Source organism: Mesoplodon bidens (assembly GCF_964165515.1).
Source record: "Mesoplodon bidens genome assembly, chromosome: 11".
NCBI classification, from domain to species: Eukaryota; Metazoa; Chordata; class Mammalia; order Artiodactyla; family Ziphiidae; genus Mesoplodon; species Mesoplodon bidens.
The window spans coordinates 68,394,498-68,415,073 of NC_138167.1; the positions used below are offsets into that span (position 1 = coordinate 68,394,498).

At 56.2% G+C, this 20,576-nt stretch overlaps 1 protein-coding gene across 2 annotated transcripts in view; it reads left to right on the forward strand.

The window, feature by feature from the left end:
• TMPRSS6 (transmembrane serine protease 6) overlaps positions 1-20,576 on the forward strand; it is a 36,908-nt gene continuing 16,332 nt past the window's right edge. For both annotated transcript variants that reach the window (XM_081249059.1, XM_081249058.1), the window contains exons 1-8: positions 1-181; positions 5,591-5,787; positions 10,413-10,546; positions 11,767-11,834; positions 12,397-12,581; positions 12,844-12,885; positions 16,056-16,260; positions 19,318-19,454. In XM_081249059.1, the coding sequence (XP_081105185.1) occupies positions 5,592-5,787; positions 10,413-10,546; positions 11,767-11,834; positions 12,397-12,581; positions 12,844-12,885; positions 16,056-16,260; positions 19,318-19,454 (967 nt within the window). In that variant the 5' untranslated portion in view covers positions 1-181; position 5,591. The remainder of the gene's footprint in view (positions 182-5,590; positions 5,788-10,412; positions 10,547-11,766; positions 11,835-12,396; positions 12,582-12,843; positions 12,886-16,055; positions 16,261-19,317; positions 19,455-20,576) is intronic.

Here is a 20,576-nt window from a genome sequence, read left to right on the forward strand (position 1 = left end):
GGCCTGTGGAGCTTGGGGCCACAGGCCACAGGGGACAAGGGCCAGACACCCCGGCCATGGCTGTGGGCCATTGATCCAGCCCAGGCTGGCTGGGTAGGGGGTGGGGAGACCTTGGTCTGGACAAACAGAGGCTCTGAGGTCTGCGTGCGGCAGGCCCGACACCCACCTGCCACTCCCAAAGGTAAGCGGGGACCTCCAGGCCAGGGGACCAGGATCTATGAATGACCCGGTGACAGCGTGTACCCGGAGAGCCAGGCCTGGCTCCCTGAGGCTTAAGCCAACTGCCCTGCTCCGAGGCCTGGTCTGCTGGGCCTCACGGGCCAAAGAGTGACCCAGTGAGCAGAAGGCGAGGGGTCCATAGAGCTGAGGTTGGAGGCCAGATGTACGGACAGGCACGGGGCAGTGGAGGGGCTGCAGGTTCCGGGGGCTGGGACGCCTGGGGCTCAGCTGGGGCTGGTGGACTCTGGGGCAGGGACGGGGCAGGGGAGAGGCCTGGTCTGCCAGTCTGAGCACCCCACCCTGTTTCTGGGCTGGACAAGCTGCCCCCTCCATACGCAGGTACCCCACCTGGGCTTTCCGGTATGGGAGACAGGCCCAGAGCCCCCCGACACTACACTATACAGGGGGCAGGCTCAGAGGTGAATGCGGTTGTGTGTGTGTGTGTGTGTGTGTGTGTGTGCAAGCGTGCATCTAGCAGTTTGTATGTCACAGATAGCTGTGCGTGTACTTCAGCGTGTTCCCATCTGTGTACATCTGTGTGTGAGTTTATGAGTTTGTGTATGGAAGGGACTTTCACCCATTCCCCCCACGCCTGGGGACTCAGAGTCAAAGCAGCTCATGGTAGGGATTGACTCTAGGCCCGAACGGCCTCCCTGGTAGGTCCTAGATAAGAATCCCAGCTCCACCTCACTCTGCTCTGCCTTACTCTGGTTGAGTGACCTCGAGTACGTCCTTTTCTCTCTCTGTACCTCAGTTTCCCCAGCCATTAAGTAGAGACAGCAAGGCTGCTGGAGGTTGAAATGGAATTCAGCTGTGGCGACAGCCAGCACAGGCTGGCACGCGGGAGGAGGAACGGCTCTGCCCCAGTGAGCTCAGCCTCCTGTGGGCAGACCGAGGACCCGCCAATGGTCAGAAGGGCAGGAGGGGCTGAGGAGCAGGTGCCAGGCTGGGGTCCAGGTTCTTGGATCAGGCGAGAAGCCTCAGGCCCCTGTGGAAATTGGGGGTACACCCAGTCCCTCCCTCCAGGCGCTCACCTTCAGGGGGACATGGGGGACAGAAAGAATACCCCCAAGATGAGCTGTGCATTGATGGGGGTGGCCCAGGATGCTTCAGAGGAGCAGCCACCCCTCCAGAGGCACTCTGGGAGGGCTGGCAGGAGGAAGTGAGAGCTGAGCTGAGGTGTGAAGGGACCAGGTCAGGAGGTGGGCAGCCCAGGCAGAAGGAAGAAAGCAGGTGGTAAGCAAGAACTTTCAGGGTTCAAGAAACAATTGTGTGATGCTCTTCACCCAGCGCAGCCTAAGAGCCCTAGATCTGTTAAAGGTTTCTACCATCTTCATTTTTAGAATCAATCACTGAGAAGTCCAGTGTAGCTGGGGTGCAGCAAGGGAAGAGCGGGAAAGGGGAGGAGGCAGAAAAACTTGGCCAGGCCACACGTGCACCCAGCACCCTGGCCCAGCAGGAAGGAACTGCTCTCTGCTCTCAGGGCAGGACACACAGGGCAAACAGAATAAAGCCCCTGCTCTGGTGCAGCTTCCAGCCAGGGAGGACACAGACCAAGGACACAGAAGCATATTCTGCCATTTTAGTCTTAAAAAGAGCGATAAAGAAAAATGTAGCAGAGAGAGGGGAGTGGTCAGGGCAGGTCTCACTGAAGAGGTAACATTTGAGCAAAGACTTGAAGGAGGTAAATGAGCAGGTCATGAGGCAAGACTGAAGGAAAAGCATTTCTGGCAGAGGGAACAGCAAGCGACAAAGCCCTGAGGCGACCTGTACTCCATCTGTTGACGGTCAGGAGCTGGGTGTGGCTACGGTAGAAGGAGGGAGAGGACAGAAAGATGCACAAGGGCCATATCACGGAGTCCCTGGTGGACTGTGATGAGGGCTTTGGGCTCTGTTCTAGGCGGGGCATGTGAGCAGGGCACGTGGTGAACACCCTTCTGGTGGTCATGTGGGAATTGGCTAGTGAGGGTGGCCAGACCACTGGCTAGTTTAGGAGTCAAGGCGACAGATGATATTGACCTGGATGATGGTGGGAGCCACTGAGGTGTCAAGAAGAGGTTGGGTTCTGGGGTTAGTTGGAAGGTAGAGGCACAGACTTTTCTGGTGACTAGATCCTCAAAACAATGGGGCAACCATTATATAATAAGAATAAGAGACAGGTCATCTTCACAACTGTCAGTTGTCACAACTGTCCACCTCCTGCTGGGCTATCAGCCCCAAGAGGATGGGAGTGAGGTCTCTTATATTCACCAGTGTGACCCCTGTGCCCATCACAGAGCCTGGCACCAAGCAGGTGCTCAATATAAATGGAGGGGTCTGGTGACTGAATCTAGGACACCAGAGACCAGCACCGTCTTCCATGCCCTTGCCTCTGAAGGCACCAAGATGTAGGAGAGAGCACTGCACTGGGAGTCTGGAGCCCTGGGGGCTCTACTCACCCATTCTTTCTTTTTTATTTTTTCTAATTGTATTTTTTTCCATTTTAATTCAGTTTTTAAAGGTTACTTTCTACTCATCCACCCTTTCCCGGAGGATTTGTTCAGGTGGCAGGCCCTGTGCTGGGTTCTATGGGGATCCAGAGGTGAATAAGACACAGGCCCGCCTTTTTTTGTGGGGGAGAGAAACGAAGCCAAAAGCCAGTCAGATTGTTGATCTGACCAAGGGCTGCCTAGGGGAGGAGGTGGCTTACTCTCCAGGGCCCAGAGCCCATCGCTGGGCAGGTGGCCTTGGAGCTGGCCTTTAAGGGTCCCACCGTCCTTTAGGCAGAGGGTGTGTCTGTACAAAGGTGCATTTTGTGGACCTGCAGGGTGATGTGCGTGACGGAAGGTAAAGCTCCAGGGACGAGGGCAGCAGCCTGGCCATGGAGGGTCTTGGTTGCCACGGCAAGGGGTTTGGAGGTCGCTGGGAACCTTGAGGGGTTCTGAGCAGGTGAATGGCTGGAGGTGGGCAGGGAGAGCTCTCTGGTGACAACGTGGAGGAGGGGCTGGAGGAGGATCTGGGAGGCAGGAAAGCAGTTGGAGGCTGCCCCAGGAGTCCAGGTGGGAGGCAATGGGAACCCCAGGTGTATGGCCCCCCCACCAATTTGGGCTGTGTCTAATCTTGGGTTTTCTCAAAATGGGATCTTCTGTGATACTCAGAGTTCTCCCAGATGGATGTGAGAACCATTTATGAGGGAGGCAAAATCCATGGAGTGAAAGAAAGCCTGGCTTGGGGGATGGGGAGAGGAAGGGTGAGGCGTACTGAGCCTCCTACCTGGGACTGCTCCCCTAGGTGCCTCCTCTAATGGACGTATGACCTTCTCTGAGCCTCAGTTTCCCCTCGTACCCTGTGAGGCAGTACAGCAGAGTGGTCAAGGCGTTATTCTGGAGACAAACCGCTTGCGTTTGCAGCATGGCTCTGCCGCTAACCAACTGTGAGATCTCGACCAAGTTGCTCAATCTCTCTGTGCCTCAACTTTCTCATCTGTAAAATGGGGATAATAAGAGAACCTATTCCCCCCTCCCCCAGGTCTGTGGAAGGCTTACATGAGACAGTGCGTATAAAGCACGGGAAACAATTCAAATAAATGTCATCTGTGATCACCTCTGTGCTCCCCGAGTCCCCAGTATCTCCTTGGTGATCCAGACTCAGAGTAAAATAGGGATGTGCCTCTCTGGCAGAGGGAGTGGACCTGGGGCTGTGAGAGGGCAGAAGCCGGCCCGTCACTGGGCTCTCCCGGCTCTAGCCACCCAGTCAGCTCATGAGGGACAGCCAGTTTCATCAGGGGTGCCCTGGACACTCCAGGCAGTGGGCGGGGATGGAGGGGCTGCCCCACCCATTGCAGGACCCTTCCCATCCATGGCCCTGGCCCCGTGAAAGCCAGCAGGGCCTGATACAGATGTCCAGATGTCCTCTGGTTGGGGTGGAGGGGAGTCTTATACCCAGGTGAGAATCACCAGCAGTCACCTCCCTTCCTTGCACCCATGGGGGACACTCAGGAGATCCCTGTGGCTGGAGCCAGAGATCCTTGACTGAGAACCTTTGAGCATCACAAAAGATCCCCGTTTTCAGAAACCCTCTGTGTGAAAATCCAAGACCCAAAGCAAAGGACACCCCGCCCACCCACCCACACACACCTGGGGATGTATTTTAAAGCCGCAGTGGCCTTTTGGGATATGGTAAGAGGAGGCTAATTTCCCACTTGCTCTGCTGGTGGGTGGGCAAGTGAAGGACCTTCTCTGGACTGTGGGAAAACCTGCCAGAGAAGCCAAATAGCACTCAGAAGCTTGTCTGGGGGTCTAGAGACACAGCCACTGGTCTGGGGCAATGACCAGGGTGGCATTCAGTTATTATTTCATCATGATTTGTTAATTAACAGCTCATTTACAGGAAGTAGCCCAGAGTAGTGGAAAGAGAAGGGAGTCAGACAGCTGGGCTCGACCCCCACTTACCTGCTGTGTGATCTTTGGCGAGTGGCTTAGCCTCTCTGGGCTTCAGTTTTTCCATCTGCAAAATGGGCTGGTTGTCAATGCCAGACATTCAAATCACATTGGGAAAATGAGGCTAGGAAACCCCTGGACTGAGTTGTTGCTAAAACATTCTGGGTCTTAGTTTCCTCATCTGTCCAATGGGTGCAGAACCTTGAAAGGCTTTTGGAGGTTAAGCAAGATAATACATGTAAAGTGTCTACACAGAGTGGGCTGAGGAAGAGCATGGGGACAATGGTCCCCACATCCTGGTGACCAGAGGATTAAATGGGGTGATATCCGTAAAATGTCTTGCACAGACACTAAATGAATATTAGTTTTTGTCTCCTTCTCCTTCCTCTGCCCCTAAGAGACTTTGGGGCAGTGGGGAGACAAGAGGGGCAGCGCTCCTTGGAAGGCACTCCCTGGCTCAGCACAGAGCCGGCTCAGGGCTTCTGGGGGAGGGCAAAGTGAACGGATTGAATCGATGTTGTGGAAGCTTTGCTATTGGGAAACAGAAGGAAGGAAAAAACATCCCCCGAATGGGAGGGAAGCTGAGGGCAAGAGGAGCTGGTTTACAGAAACTTGCACTCCATGTATGCACCCCAGTTCCATCTGTGGGTACCTTGTGGGGTGGGGTTCAGGCAGTGAAACCTCCATCTCTCCTCTGACTGCAGATGCAAAGGTAGGGATTCTGGAGCCAGACCAGGTCCAGCTGTTCATCTGGGCGAGTTGCTCTGAGACCTGCTTCGCTCCTCTGTGAGCTGGCTCAGTGCCCACTTTCAATTACTGCTACCTGGCGTTATTCTCCTCCTCCTCCTCCAAAAGGCAGGGGTGCCATCTTACTTCTGTGCGAGGCTGGCGTTCAGTAAAGGCTCCCTTGCAAATGCCAGGCTGTTTCCAACCCTGGTCTGTTTCCTTGCCAGGATGCCCATGGCTGAGGCCCCCCAGGCGGCTGGCGGGCAGGGTGACGGAGGTGATGGCGAAGAAGCAGAGCCGGAGGGGATGTTTAAGGCCCCCGAGGACTCCAAGAGAAAAGTCCGCGACTACCTCCGCCTGGCTCCCCTGTGGCTGGCCCTGGTTGTGTTGGCTTCAGTGGGGGTCCTGCTCTGGTATTTCCTAGGTAACTGCGGGGCCCTTGGGAGAGGTAACCTGGGGAGGACTTGGGGTGGTTGAGGGGGCACAGCAGGACAGATCAGGATTCCAGGCGCAGCAATGCCTAGAAACCACTGTGCAACCTTGGACATGCACTTCTCTCAGTCTCCGTTCCTGTCCCGTGAGATGGGAGAGCAAGTTCCTTGCTGGGGCCTAGTGCCCCCAGTTCCCAGCAGCTGCGGAAGGAGTGCTCTCCCAGTACCCAGTTCTTGTAAAGTGACAAGCTGAAGGGGTGTAAACATTGCCTCCCCTTGCCTGCAGCCCTCCTGGGTTGCCCCTGGGGCTTGGAGCCACCTGGCTCAGCTGGAGGAGGCCCAGTGGTGCTGGTGGTGCCTGGCACCAATTAGTGCGTCTGCTCACTGGATCCCGACCTGGGAGCTCTTCTAGGGTGGGGACCATAGCTCTATCATCTCTGGGTCTCCAGGGCCCAGCATGAATGGGAATGAAGGGGAGGGGGGCACAGAACTCAGGGGTCCAGGGGGATGTCCATGCACGCAGATGGCTTTATACCCCAGCATGGGCACATGTGGAATTCAACCCAGAGGGAATGTGGGTGCAGCGGGGGCGGGGAGGGCAAGAATGTCCAGAGCAGGTGGCTCAGGCGTCTCCCATGTCCTGAATTTTGACCCTCCCTCTCTGGTATCACGGCCCTCAGTCAGTCCCCTGGAGCCCCAGAAGCAACTGGCCCATGTTCTGGGTCCATTCGTCCATCCTTCTATTCATTCATTCAGTACTGAGGACCTCCTATATGCCAGCTCTGTGTCAGGTTGTAGAGATAGTTCTGCTCTCACCATAAAGCTTGGCATGTGCTAGGACAGAGAAAGCTGAGGGGGTCCCGGTGGAACCCTAGCAGGGACAGCCCACCTTGCCCAAGTGATCAGAGACCTCCCATTAAACCTCTGCAAAAGTTAGATCATTTTCTTACTGACTGCATCTCCTGGTGGAATTTCAGGTCCACTGAAAGGAATGGGGACCCATTTTGGAGCAGCCACTGGGGAGATCAGCCTCAGCCCAGCTCTAAAGGGGGTCGAGGTGGGGGGGTATTCTGGAACCCCCGGGTTGAAGCTGTTAGGAAGTCTGGGTCTGATGAGGACCCACCTGCCGTGATACCGGATGGATTGTGATTCTGTTCGGAGCCGAGCAACGCAGGCCGGGAGTGGAAGCTGTGTGCATTTCACCACCGGCAGGAAGTCAGTGCCCCGGATAACACAGGGCTGCCGAGGCCTCCTTAGGCTGCGGGATAATTAGTCTTCAGGGGAAACCATAGAGAGTCAGGCTGGAGGGCCAGGAACTCACCTGCCAATTGTCTTTCTTCTCAGAGTCTGATTTCTCCTGATTACACTCCTAGAGTGAATCACCCCCCTGGGGGTGGGTGCTCCGTGGGGCTGAGGACCCAGGGGGTGAGTGCCCCAAAGCCTCCACTGGGGGAAGCCAACCCCTTCCCCAGACAGGTGAGGACAGAGGAGGCACTTTAGGAGATATGTGAACGATTCCTCCCGCGCTGGGCCAGGCTGTGCTCCGGGTACCGGGCACTGGGCGAGGAGATGGATCAGAGACACGCCATGTCTGGTCTGGAAGGGGAGCTGGACAAGAGGCCTATTACACTGGAACAGGATAAGCCTGAAGGAGCGAATGACTGGTTCAGTGGCAGCCTGACCCAGAAGGTGGCCCAGGAGAGGAGAGGGTGGGGGCCAGCTTCCCAAGGCCGGGGGGCCCTGGGCTGGTCCACTTGGAGCCCTGTAGTGGGGCCCTTCATGCGGCCCAGCTGTATCTCCCTGGTCTTTTCCTTCTCCTGCTCTCCTGGGCCACAGTGTTATGCTTTCTTCTCAAACCTCCCTCACCCCCCACCCACTTTGCCCCCTGCTTCAATGAGAAAACGGAACCACTCCGAAGAGAAGCCCCATAGATGTCCTCCCAGCTGTACCCACGTGCTCTCCGCCCATCCCCACGTGTGAACCAGCCCTGCCCCATCTAAAGTCAGCTGTCCTCCCAGCCCAGATCCCACTCCCTTTGTCCTCGTGGTGGCCGGGCTCCAGCCATGTCCCCTCTCTCCTCCGGTGGCATCATCCGTCACTGTACAGCGCTTCTCATTGCTCCTGTACCGAATCTTTCTCATGCCTGCACACACACACACACACACACACACACAGCCATTTCTCTGCTCCCCTTTGCAGCAAATCCCTGTTGTTTGAAAACGCTTCGGCCTCCCGTTCCACGCCTCTTTTGGGCACCCTTTCCGATCTGACTCCCTGCCCCTCACCCCTGAAACTCCAACAGTGCTTGTCGGGGTCACCAGTCCTCACGTTGCAGAATCCGGTGGTCAGTCCTCGTTGTATTTGTCCCATCGGCAGCACGTGACCGGGTGCCTCCCTGCCTCCTCCTTGACGCGTTGTCCTTACTTGGCTTCCAGGGCGCCCACACTTTCTTTTCCCTCAGCTCATGGTGGCTTCTCCTCCATGTCCTTTCCTGGTGGAGGCACCCTCCTCCTCTCTGCTCCCCCACCCCCCCGACCCCGACATTCCCTTATTCCCTGAAGATTCCCAAATTTTCATTTCCAGTCTGGGCCTCTCCCTTGAGCGCCACTGTATCACCGGGGCCTGCCCCTCCTCCAGGATGTCTAAGTGCATCTCAGACTCCACTGACAGTTAACTCTCTTGTGAATTGTCAGGCTACCTTTTGAGTATATTTTAAAGGGGCTTTCATTTTTAATTGATGTTTACCAGTTGTTAATATAAAATGATATTGAACTATTGATTTTCCATGTTTCAGAGGCAATGTGTGTTTATATATAAGATTTTTGGAAGTTCGAGATGTTGAGAAAATGGTATATAACTTTAGGATATCATCAGTTGTGACCTAAGAAAATCCTTTAAAATTGAAAAAAAAAATGGAGGGAACATCCCAGGTGGTGGTCATTCCATCCTTCCCGTTGCTCCCCTAACTGCTCTCTTTCTTTTACTCCCCAGCCCCAATTTGCCACCAGCAAACCTGGTCCTCTCTAACCCCAAAATATACCCTGACTCCAATCACTTCTCTCCCTCTTCACTGCGCAGCCTGGCCCAGTCTCCCCTGGACCACTCTCACTCGACGGCTGCAGGAGCCTCCTGTAGGTCTCTCTGCTTCTGCCCTTGCCTCCTTAGAGCCTGTTCTCAACACAAAGGCAGAGGGATATTTTTACAAAGCAAATCAAATCATCTAACTTCTCTGCTTAGAGCCTCCCAGGGCTCCCGTCTCACCCAGAGCAAAAATCAAAGTCGTTCCAGGGTTGCAAGGCCCTACATGACCTCCCCCTCCCCCATGTCATCTCCTCCTCCTTCTCTCCCCTAGCTCTCTCCTTGCTGTTCCTCAGACATCCAGACAAGCTCCTGCCTCAGGGCCTTTGCACTTGCTGGTCTGCTGCCTGAAATGCTCGTCCCATAGATTAACATCCACATGGCTGATACCATCTCCCTCTTCTCTGGCCTCCAAGTTGCAGCCCACACCAGCCCTTGATTTCCACGCCACTTACACCTCTAACGTGTTATGTCCTATGTTTGTTGTTTATTGTCTGTCTTTCTTGTTAGACTACAAGCTCTGAAGGATAGGTTTGTTTTTTCTTTATTATTTTGGTCGTTGTTATACTGGTATATTCCCAAGTGCTCTAGGCCACTCCCTAAACATAGCAGGTTCTCAATAAATATTTGTTGAATGAACGAATAAATGACTGAATAGGGGTATAAACCCTGGACTGTGAATCTGTTGTCTTCACATCAGCCAAAACAATCTTTGCAAAACGGAAATCTGATGACGTCAACCCTGATTTCAAACCTTTCATGGTTTCCCTTGCTCATTAGGGAAAGACCAAAATCTTGCCCTGCTGATGTCTTCAGTCTCTTATTACCCCTCTCCCTATCTGATTGCTCCAGCCAAACAGGCTTTTGGCCCTGGTCTTTACCATGATCCCTCCGTCGCAGGGCCTTTGCACATGCTATTCCTGCTGCCCTGAAGGTACGTCCCTCTTTCCGCTCTTCCCAGTTTACTCTCCACTCCTCCCATCTCAGATGGAGGGTCACCCTGGCCCAGGTTTTCTTTGTCATGTCCCCCCCTCAATAGCACCTTGTGCTTCTTCAAGACGCTGCTGGCGGATGAATCCCACAGGGTGTATGGTTACTGGGGGAACATCTACCTTACCCACCACTGTCAGCTCCACACAGGGAGACCCATCTGTCTTGGTTTATTAGTGGACCCCACATAGTAGGTGCAACCTGGACAACCCGCTGGACAACACAGAGGTGCTAAGCCAAGAACTTGACCTTCTGGGCCCATGTGGGTTTCTTGGCATCTATGTCCTGGACTGATCACTGTGTCAGCTTCTGCCTGGGAGCCTCTGGGACACCATTCGTCAGTGGGTCTCTCTCCTCCCTGGCGTTGTGGGGCCAGTTTGTCACTACACAAACTCTGAATGACAATGACAAAGATGATGATGATGGTGGTGGTGCCTTGGAGGCCCAAGATGCTGGAGGCTGAGCTGGGGGTTCAGAAGAAGGTATGGGGTTCACAGGAGCCGTCTCCATCTGTTCCCTTGGTTAACTTTGCTGGTTTCTTCCTGGGTAGGGTACAAGGCAGAGGTGACGGTCAGCCAGGTGTACTCAGGCAGCCTCCGCGTGCTCAATCGCCACTTCTCCCAGGACCTTGCCCGCCGGGAGTCCAGTGCCTTCCGCAGTGAAACCACCAAAGCTCAGACGATGGTAGGAAGGATTGCGGGGATGGGAGGGAAGGATGGTGGGGACAAGAAGGGAGAGGGGAGGGGTCTGATCACGTCAAGCCAGTGGGTTAGTCCATCCAGAACACTCACTGGGATCAGAGCCCTGTTCCAGGCACAATGGAAAGGAGGTGGTGTAGGGTGGTGGGAAAGTTAGTGAGCTCTGGGGTCAAATTCACTTGGACTAAATCCTGATTGTGCCACTTAGTAGAAGCATGACCTTAGGAAATTAGGGCAGTGCAGGGATGCTGCCCGGACCCACACACACACCCTCTCTTGCCGGGCAATGGCTTACTTCACTGGGGATGGTCTCCCATGGCCAGCACCTGCCACTCTTAGGCCGCAGGACAGCAGCACCCTGAAGGGCGGGCTGGAAGTGCTGAGGAGTTATTCCCAGCAGCAACCCTCAGACGTGAGAGATGGAGAAGGTGGATAAATACCCCGGCTCCCTTGGCCCTTGGTGGGAGCAGTTCTGCAGATCCCCCCGCAGTCTCTCAGAGGTCCCTGTTGGATGGCACCTCAGTTGCCACAGCTCTGGCCGGCACCTGCACAGCCGTGAACGGCTGCCTCCCTGCCCATCTGTCTTCCCCACTGGTGTTCCTTGGAATCACCTCCAAATAAACCACCTGCCTCAGGACCCGCTTCTGGGAGACCCACCCAAGGCTCTCTTTCCTTTCGTGTAAAGTGGAGTGATAACAACAGTGCCCGTCTGTAGGGCTGTCGTGGGGTTGAAATGAGAGAGGAGAGTGTGGACATTACCTCTATGCCGTTCAGAGTGCTGTAAGAACCCACAGCCCTGCCGTTCCACCCTGCCAGTGGTACTGACACTGAACACGTGCAAAGACCAACCAGCTGAGCTCCCGTGGCTGGTGGCGGGGGCTGAGGAAGGGACTCGGGAGCCTAGTGGGGCTTCTCAGAGTCGAGGAGTGACTTTTGATGAGGGGGAGAGGGCACTGGTGGTCTGACTGAGGTCAGAGCTGGTAGACGTGGAGGTGTCAGGGGCAGTGCCCGGGTGTAGGGGGAGGGGTAAAAAGATGGAATGAGGTTTGTTTCCCGGCGTGGTCACTGACCACCATGTGACTACGGGCAAGCCTCTCTGCTCCTCTGTCAAGCAGGGCTGCTGGGAGGGACAAAGGGCATCCCAGGGCAGGAGGGGGTTTCTACAGAGGGTCACCAGGGGGCTCTGCTTGTTTCCCCTCCTTTTAGCTCAAGGAGCTCATTGCCAGCACCTGCCTGGGTACTTACTACAACTCTAGCTCCGTCTACTCCTTTGGGTGAGTCACCTGGGCCCCACGACTGGCCCCTGCTAGAACCTTAGACTCAAAGAATGAAAGACACTGTAGGCTTCTGAGGCAATGGCTTCATGTTTTAAAATGGGGAAACTGAGGCACGGAGAGGAAACTTGGCTTCCTACGTGTGACCTCCCTTCACCCAGCTTGGCTTTCTCATCTGGAGAATAGGCACAATGGTGTGGTAGGGATTACCCTAGACAGTGGCTGTGGCGCCCTTAGCAGCGGCCTGATGGGTATCAGGTGAGGACATGGAGGAGTGGTAGGCAGCTGTCCCATTCACTTATGACAGGGTCCACGGCACACAACCTAACCTCTCGTGCCTCAGTTTTCTCATCTGTGAAATGGGGCTGTTGAGAGCCCCTCCCTCAGAGGTTGTTAGGAGGCTTCCAAGTGATAGTGGAGAGCAGAGCCTGGCAAGTAGTAAGCGCTCAATGCTCATGAGCCGCGGTTGGTGTCCTCCCCCAGCTCCCATCAGGAGCAAGGTGCTGGGCGGGGCCCAAACTCCAGGCTCCGCCCCCAGCCCCTCTCACTGCTGCCGCATCAGGGAGGGACCGCTCACCTGTTTCTTCTGGTTCATCCTCCAAATCCCCGAGCACCGCCAGCCGATGCTGAGCCCCGAGGTGGTGCGGGCCCTGCTGGTGAAGGAGCTGCTGTCCACGGCCAACAGCTCGGCCCCTGCTCCCTACAGGGCCGAGTATGAGGTGGACCCCGAGGGCCTGGTGATCCTGGGTCAGTACTGGGGACGGGGAACGTGGGACGGTCTGGCAAGGCCTGAGAAGGCTGCCGCCAGGGCTGGGATGCTCTTGGGGATGGGCCCCCCACGGAGTGGCCAGGAGCCAGGACTGAGGGGCAGGGCATGGGGGAGGGTGGGCAGTCAGGGTCAATGTCAGACAGGCTGGCTCTGATAGTCTCTTCTATTTTTATTTTGTAGTTCATTTTATCTATTTATTTTTGATCTCTGTTTATTTGTTTGTTCATTTCCTTTTAACAGAAGCCAGTGTGAAAGACATAGTTGCCCTGAATTCCACGCTGGGTATGCGACTTTGGTTTTTCCTCCCCACTTTCCTTTTGAGTTGGTGTTTTCCTTGGTTTGGTTGAGTGTCAGGGGTCTACATGGCTTCTATGGGTGCAGGGGGCATGGTCTGGGGTTACCCAGGGGGCACCATGGTGGCCTCAGTGATGGGTCCTGAGCAAGACTGGGGGCGTGTGGGGGGGAGGGGAGGAGGTGTTGTGCACATGTGAACACGTGTGTGTGTGTGTGTCTTGTACAAAAGTGTGTGTGTGTTGCGTGTGGGGGGTGTGAGCGAGTAGCAGATTTATTTGCACATCAATGTGACCCTACTTTTCTATCTTGGAATTCCATTTGCCCACAATCTACCATTTCCACTGACGGTAGAAAATAATCTTGCCGATTCGAGGTATATCAATCACTTTGGCTTTAAAACTTGGTCTTTGGGAGATATTTCTGTCACATTCAAGGATACTCCCTCCAACTTTTCCTTCCCTTTCTCAGCCAGCCAGGCTAATGTGCCCTCTCCTCCCACCCCGCCCCCATGCCCTATTGCTAGAGTCACCTTGCTTTTCTCCAAGGGGCTCCAGTCTTCCCACTGAACCCTGGGAAGCAAAGCACCAGCAGGGCCACCATGCTGCACAACACCAGGGAGCACTGCCCACATTATGGTCTGTGTGTCTGGAGACTCCTGCACTTGTGCAGGGTGTCACCTAGGCTACTGTACCCTGTGGCTCTGAGCATGAGTTCCAAAATTCCCAGATTCTTCCTAGACTACCTCGGGAGGCAGAGTTGAAATCCTGGTTATACCTTTTCTGACCTTCCTCTCCTCCCATGTGGCTGGTCACATGCTTGTTTCCTTGGTGAATGGAGGTGATGGAGTCAAAGGACACTTTTCAAATACTGAAAGTCATGATTCTCATACAAAGATATGAGCACATGTCAAAGATTTATTTAACTCACTGATGAAGGGACCAGTAGGATGTTCCCTCCTTGTGTCCAAAGGAGAGCACAAGAAGCAGATCTTGTGCTTATCTATCGTCTGTCTATCATCTAACACTGCATTGGTGTCCATGTTGCTCTGACCCTTGGTCTGGAATGGGCCTTTCCATTGCCCTTGCCTGTGCTGGGTGTCCACGTGTCCCCAAGTTTCTGGCAGTTGCTTTATAATGATCCTTACTTAGTTCAGTGCATGTCCAGAGCCCCCGCCCTCCTGGAGCGCAATGCCTAATGGGGCAAGGATGACAATTCAAGTCCTCTAAATGGGCTTTTGGGGCAGTTTGTCCATGCCAGGCCCCATGCCTGCTCTGAAGACACCAGCTGACCGTGTCCTCACCCCTGCCCTCGGAGGAGCTCTGAGCCCCATGAGGGAGACAGACACATAAACAGAATCTCACATCACCAAGTGCCAGGGTTAGAATAGAGGTCCTGGAGGCAGTGCAGAAAGGGAATCGTTCTGCCCTGGGGACAGAGGTGGACCCTGGGGGCTGTGACCCAAAGCAGAGGAAGGGATGTGCTTCTAGAGGGAGGAAGGAGTTGCTCCTGACCGGGGGGTCCTGGAAGCCTTCATGGAGGAGGGGGCAACAGACTCAGGATTGGGGGATAGGTAGGAATCTGTCAGGTCCAGCAGGGAAGGGGCACTCTGGGCAGAGGGAAGAGCATGAGCAAAGGCCGGGTGAGGAGAACACAGAAGACAGTTCCATTTACTTTCTCCCAAAGATGTTTGTGATTATCAACAGAGACCAGCACATCCCTCTCCACTTAATTTGCTTCACAAAAAAAGTAATTATTGGGCTTCCCTGGTGGCGCAGTGGTTGAGAGTCCGCCTGCCGATGCAGCGGACACGGGTTCGTGCCCCGGTCCGGGAAGATCCCACATGCCGCGGAGCGGCTGGGCCCGTGAGCCATGGCCGCTGAACCTGCGCGTCCGGAGCCTGTGCTCCGCAACGGGAGAGGCCACAGCAGTGAGAGGCCCGCGTACCGCCAAAAAAAAAAAAAAAAAAAAAAGTAATTATTAAAATGGCAAAAGCAAAGCATCAGCTTGGAGCAAGATTTAAAGAATATAAACTCCTAGGAACAGCCGGGCACCTTTCCCCAGGGGTCCTGACCCTTCCCCTTGCAGATGTCAGAGGCCAGGGAAGAGGGGGTCGAGCAAGAGGCAGCAGTATCAGAGCAAAGCCTGCCTGTTCATTCACCTCCATTCCCTTCCTGGTCCTCAGGACCACACAGAGAAGGAGGTGGGACAGGGGTTAGTACTGTGTCCATCTGACAGAACTCAGGTGGCTGAGTGACTGGCCCAGAGTCACACAGCTGATAAGAGGTGGTGCCGGGATGACCATGCAGAGTCAGGACTCCCCGCATACCAGGCTGCCCCCTCACATCCGGGGCTTACTCCCGAATCCTTCTGCTTCCTGGCAGAGCACCCATCCTCCCTGCTTCACAGGCTCATGATGAGGTTTAAACCACATGCTTATGGCAGCATACTAGCTTGAGCTCACTTCCTCTCCCTGGGCTGCCTCCCAGCCCCACTGGAACACACTCCCTTCTCTCCACCTGAAATGACGCCCTCAGCACGCTCCCCTTATTGCTTGGCCATCCCACTGGTCTCCCGGCCTCCTCAGCTTTGCTACCAGTAGCCAGAGGAGTCTGTGATCCAAGCCTGACCGTGTCCCAGCCCTGCCTAACCTTCCATGGCTCCCACGGCCGCAGGAGGAAACGGCTTCTCTCCCGGGCGTGATCTGGGTCCTGCCTCCCTCCTCCCACTTGCCCTCCTGACTCAAAGTCCCCTGTCCGCCCTGGCCTGCAGCCCTTTTCTCACTCTGTGACCTCCCAGGACTTCCCTGGGAGCCCTCACTTCCGAGCCATTCCGCCCAGTGCCTGCATCTTTCCCTGCTGCTCTTGTTGCTCCCGGGAAGTGACGGGACCTTTCTCTGGCACTCGCCTGGCATGGAGAGCTCAGTGAGTGCTAAGGGAACGAATGAATGAACCAATGAATGAGTGCATGGTTGAGGAGGCTGGGGATGGGAGCAGTAGGGAAACAGAAAGCTGGGATATAACATATCTGGGCTGATCTCCATCCAGCTGCTCTCCCCGCCCCACCCCTGCTTGGGTGAGGACCTGACAGGGCTGGGCCCACTGCGGGTCTCTCCTCCCAGCTAACAGGGGTCAGGGGGCCTGTCCCTCTCCCCACTCCAGGCTGCTACCGCTACAGCTACGTGGGCCAGGGCCAGGTCCTCCGGCTGAAGGGGCCCGACCCCCTGGCCTCCAGCTGCCTGTGGCACCTGCAGGGCCCCGAGGATCTCATGCTCAAACTCCGGCTCGAGTGGATGCTGGCTGACTGCCGGGACCGGCTGGCCATGTATGATGTGGCTGGGCCCCTCGAGAGGAGGCTTATCACCTCGTGAGTCCCTGGGAGGGCAGTGGGGGGAAGGCTGGGAAGGGGGTGACGGTGTGGGGTCAAAGCCACACCCAGTGTTCTGAGACAAGGGGCTGTGTGACCCCAGGCCCTGGTATTTGGTATCCGGTAGAGAGTGAGGCCAGCCCAGAGGGAGATGGTGAGAGGAGACTGGAAATGGTTATGTGCTGTGAGCAATCCCCTTCCCCTCCCCCAGCCTCAGTTTCCCCACTTGTAACAAAACAGGTATACTAGATGACCCCTAAGGTCAGCTCTGGGAGGCGATGTGATCTTGTTAGAATGCTCCGGAGTCTGGCAGCCCCAGACTTCCAACCATACTCTACTGCTTTCTAGCAGTGTGCCCTAAGCCAAGTTACTTTGCCTCTCTGTGCCTCAGTTTCCTCACCTGTAAAATGGGTGCACAGCCATGCCTACCGTGCAGGGTTATTGCAAGGATTTAAATCAGACCTGCTGGGCCAGGCTCCTCACACACAGCAATGCTGTCCATTATTACTATACATTAAATGTATCCATTAACATCCAGTAACTGCTATCCATTACTACTATCATTATATATAGTCGAGTTGGGGCTGAGTCACGGAGGGCATGGAATGCCGGGAGCAATCTGAACTTTAATACTTGCTAAGTGAGGAACTAACAGAAAGTTCTTGAGCAGAGGAGAAGGGCTTTAGGATATGACATGGAATGCAGAAGGCGGGCAGGTGGTGGGCCGTGGGGAGACCATGAAGGGGCTGGAAATGGCCTTGGCCTCCAGGAGCCTGATCACCCCCCCCACGGGGTGGGAGAGGGGCGTAGGTCTGTAGGAGGTCAGGGGACACCCGGGGCCCCGGGCTACTGCCTTCTCTGTCTTTCTCAGGCACCCAGCTTCCAGCTTTTGGGATGGGGGGTGGGACCTGCATGTTCAAGATCAAGGGCAGTCCTGAAGGGTGAGCTGGGTGAAGGTTCTCCCCGGCCCTCTCCCCGGGGGCCTCTCTGACTCTCCAGGGTCTGAGGCTGCGCTCTCATCTGCAGCCCTCCCCGCCCTGCCACGTGCTGACCGCAATCTGGCATGTACGTGGGCTGGGTTCCTGGAGGGCTCTGGGGAGCACAGAGAAGCCAGACACAGCTCATTTCCAGGCCTGATGAGGGTGGGGACGCTTCAGCGCTTTCCCTGGGGCTTCTCCAAGTGCCCCCCGCATCCTGCTGTTGCAGAGGGGACCTGACTGCCGACTCAGCTCTGTCCCTACTCACTGTGGCACCAAGTGGTTCACTCCGTCTCAGACCCTTGGAGAAGGTGTAAAATGATGGGTCAGACAAGACTGGGGAGGTCCTCAGACTTGCACCCCAGACCATGAAGGGGGGACTTCGGTGGTAATGGGAAGACGGGGGGGCGGGGTTGGAGGGTGGGGGGAGCTGGTGGGGCCTCCACCAACTTTCACCTTGTTTTAGTTACAACAAGGGCTCAGCTGCTAAGTAAATAAAAGAAATCCCTAATATTAAAAGCAACCATTTGGGCCTCCCTGGTGGCGCAGTGGTTGAGAGTCCGCCTGCCGATGCAGGGGATACGAGTTCGTGCCCCGGTCTGGGAGGATCCCATATGCCGCGGAGCGGCTGGGCCCGTGAGCCATGGCCTCTGGGCCTGCGCGTCCGGAGCCTGTGCTCCGCAACGGGAGAGGCCACAACAGTGAGAGGCCCGCATACCGCAAAAAGAAAAAAAAAAAAAAAAAAAAAAAGCAACCATTAAAGGCGACCTCAGGTCCCTCTTAATCCGAATATTTTACCTCCCACCTCCTGGAGGAAAGGAGCAGTGGAGGCGGGGAGGGCCTGGTACCGGAGGGTGGACCCCTCCCCCCGCCCCCCGGCAGTGAGATCAAGCCAGCGGTGGTCAAAGCAGGAGGACGAGGAAGTAGGGACCAGTGCCTGGGCAGGCGGAGGCCAGGGGAAATGCCCCTTCCCAGGACCCTGGGGCACCAGGACCCTCCTGGGGAAATTCCTGGGATTGCTCAGTCTTCCCTCCACAGCGGCCAGGGTTGCCAGGGCTGCTGTGGGTGGTGTTTTTGAGGCTGTGCTTGGATTTCTCGCACTTCCCTGGGTGCCTGCAGCCCCCCACATGGCCGCCCACTCCCACCGGTCAAGGCCAGAGCTCCAGGGCCGGCGCCCCGGCCAGGCAGTACCTTGCAGCTGGATGTTGGCATGCCCCCTCCGGGGGAAGCAGGGTTATTAGCTTTCTGGGAATTGGTCTACCGATTAGCAAGGGCTCCAGAGAATTCTGTCGGAGGCAAGGGGAAGTTTGGCAGATGTTGGCAAAGAGTGAGGGAGAGGGAAGCCAGGAGCACCCCACCTGAGATGGGCCGACCATGGGCATGGACAGAGCAGGGGCGCCAGGCGCCGTCACAGGCAGTGCCTAGCGTGGGTCTGTCTCTGCTGTGGACCCAGGGTGGGGCCTTGGCACGTTCGTGATCCTGGGTTTCCCCACCTGGAAACCAAGCGGTTGACCTTGACAATCTCTGAAAAGCCTTTTCAGGGCTGACGTTCCTCTAAGAGTCTAGAATTCTAAGATACTGCTATTTCCTCTCTGCCTCCCCCATGGCAAGCTCTGGGTAGAATCCTGGGGTGCCCAAGGGATCACCAGACCGCACAACTGTCTTCTCTCTATTCCAGCCCAGAACAGGGCCAGGGGTCAGGTGTGGCCAGCCAGCAGGTATAGTGCCAGTCTGGTCTGCCTACTGGGCACTCAGGGGTCACAGGGATTCTGAGGGGGTGGAGGGGTGCTATGGGACTGGAATGAGCCATCACAGTCGAATTGTAAGCTCCAGAAGTCTGGGTAACCTCTTGGCTTCTCTCCCCTGAGGAGCTGGCCTGACCCTTACAGGGCCTCCATTCAGCCCCCTGGGCCAGAGACGGTCGGACACCTGCCTGAGGACACACAGCAGACTAGCCGAAGACCCAGATGTATAGGCTGCCAATCCTTCCTCCTCTGCTCCTCCCGGAAACCTGCTGCCCTCCCTGATGCCCGTCTCAGACCCCCGCCTCCCCCCTCGCCACCTTTCTCTGTCCCACCAGGGTCTATGGCTGCAGTCGCCAGGAGCCCGTGGTGGAGGTCCTGGCATCGGGCGCCATCATGGCGGTGGTCTGGAAGAAGGGCCTGCACAGCTACTATGACCCCTTCGTGCTCTCCGTGCAGCCCGTGGCCTTCCAGGGTGAGGGGTCAGGGGTCCCTAGGGGATGGGAGGGGCACAGTGGCAGAAGCCAGGGGTGCTCCTCGGGCTTGCCTTCACCTTCTTTGCTCTGGTTGGGGATGGGATGGGGGAGGGAAGGTTCTGGAAGGGCCTCTGCTCTCCAACCTCACCCCCACCCCTGGACCCCCTTTATCTCTCTCTATTCTCGCTCCATTTCCCCCACCTTCTCCCTCACCCCCTCCCCTGCCCCTCTCTCCCTCCCTCCCTCATCTCCCCCTCATTCTCTCTCCTGCCCTCTTTCTGACTCTCTCTTTCCTGAGTTTACTGTCTGTCTTCCCTCCTCTCTTTGTCCTCCCCTGCCCCCTCTTCCCTCCGTACCCACCCTGGCTGAGCATGGAGCGTGGGGTCCGCCAGACAACCCTCTCACACCAAAGGCCAACCACACAGTCGTCCCTGGAGATGGCGTAGGATGCTCAGGGGAGGGCGATTCACAGCATTGCTTGGGAAAGGGTCCCTCAGGCTGCCCCACTGAGACTCCCCCACTCCCCTCCTGCTTCCGGATTCCCCCTCCTCCACCCCCTTTCTCAGGAAGAGCACGTCCCACCCTTCACACTCGATGGCTGGCTGTCCTGGGCTGTCCTGGGCTCAGTGGAAGGGAGGGTTGCAAACAGGAGCTACACAAGATCCTCTCCCCGCCTCTGCCGGCAGTCTGCCTCTTCCCACCGGCTTTCCCCTCCGTCCCCTGGTGTCCACCCCATTGGTCTCCTGCTGGTGGCCCAGGGCCACAGGTGACCCCTGGGACTCCCTGGAGCTAAAGAGGTGCCAGAGCTGCCCGTTCTCATGGGCGTCTCTGACATAGCTCTACGGGGAGGGAATGGGGGGCTTTAGGGCCCCTGACTTCCATGGAAGGTGTTGTGCTAGCTGGGAACACACCTGCTGCCCGTGCCTCACCCTCTCACTGTGTGACCTCAGCCAAGTTGCTCCTCTTCCCCAAACCTCATCTTTGAAAAGGGGAACGATTCTCCCTCCCCAACCCCCGTAACTGTGAGGCTGGCACAGCAGTGAGCACATTCAGTAAACCGTGAAGGGTTGCACAGCTGATGTCAGTAGCGAACATTTATCGAGCACTTACTACATACCACG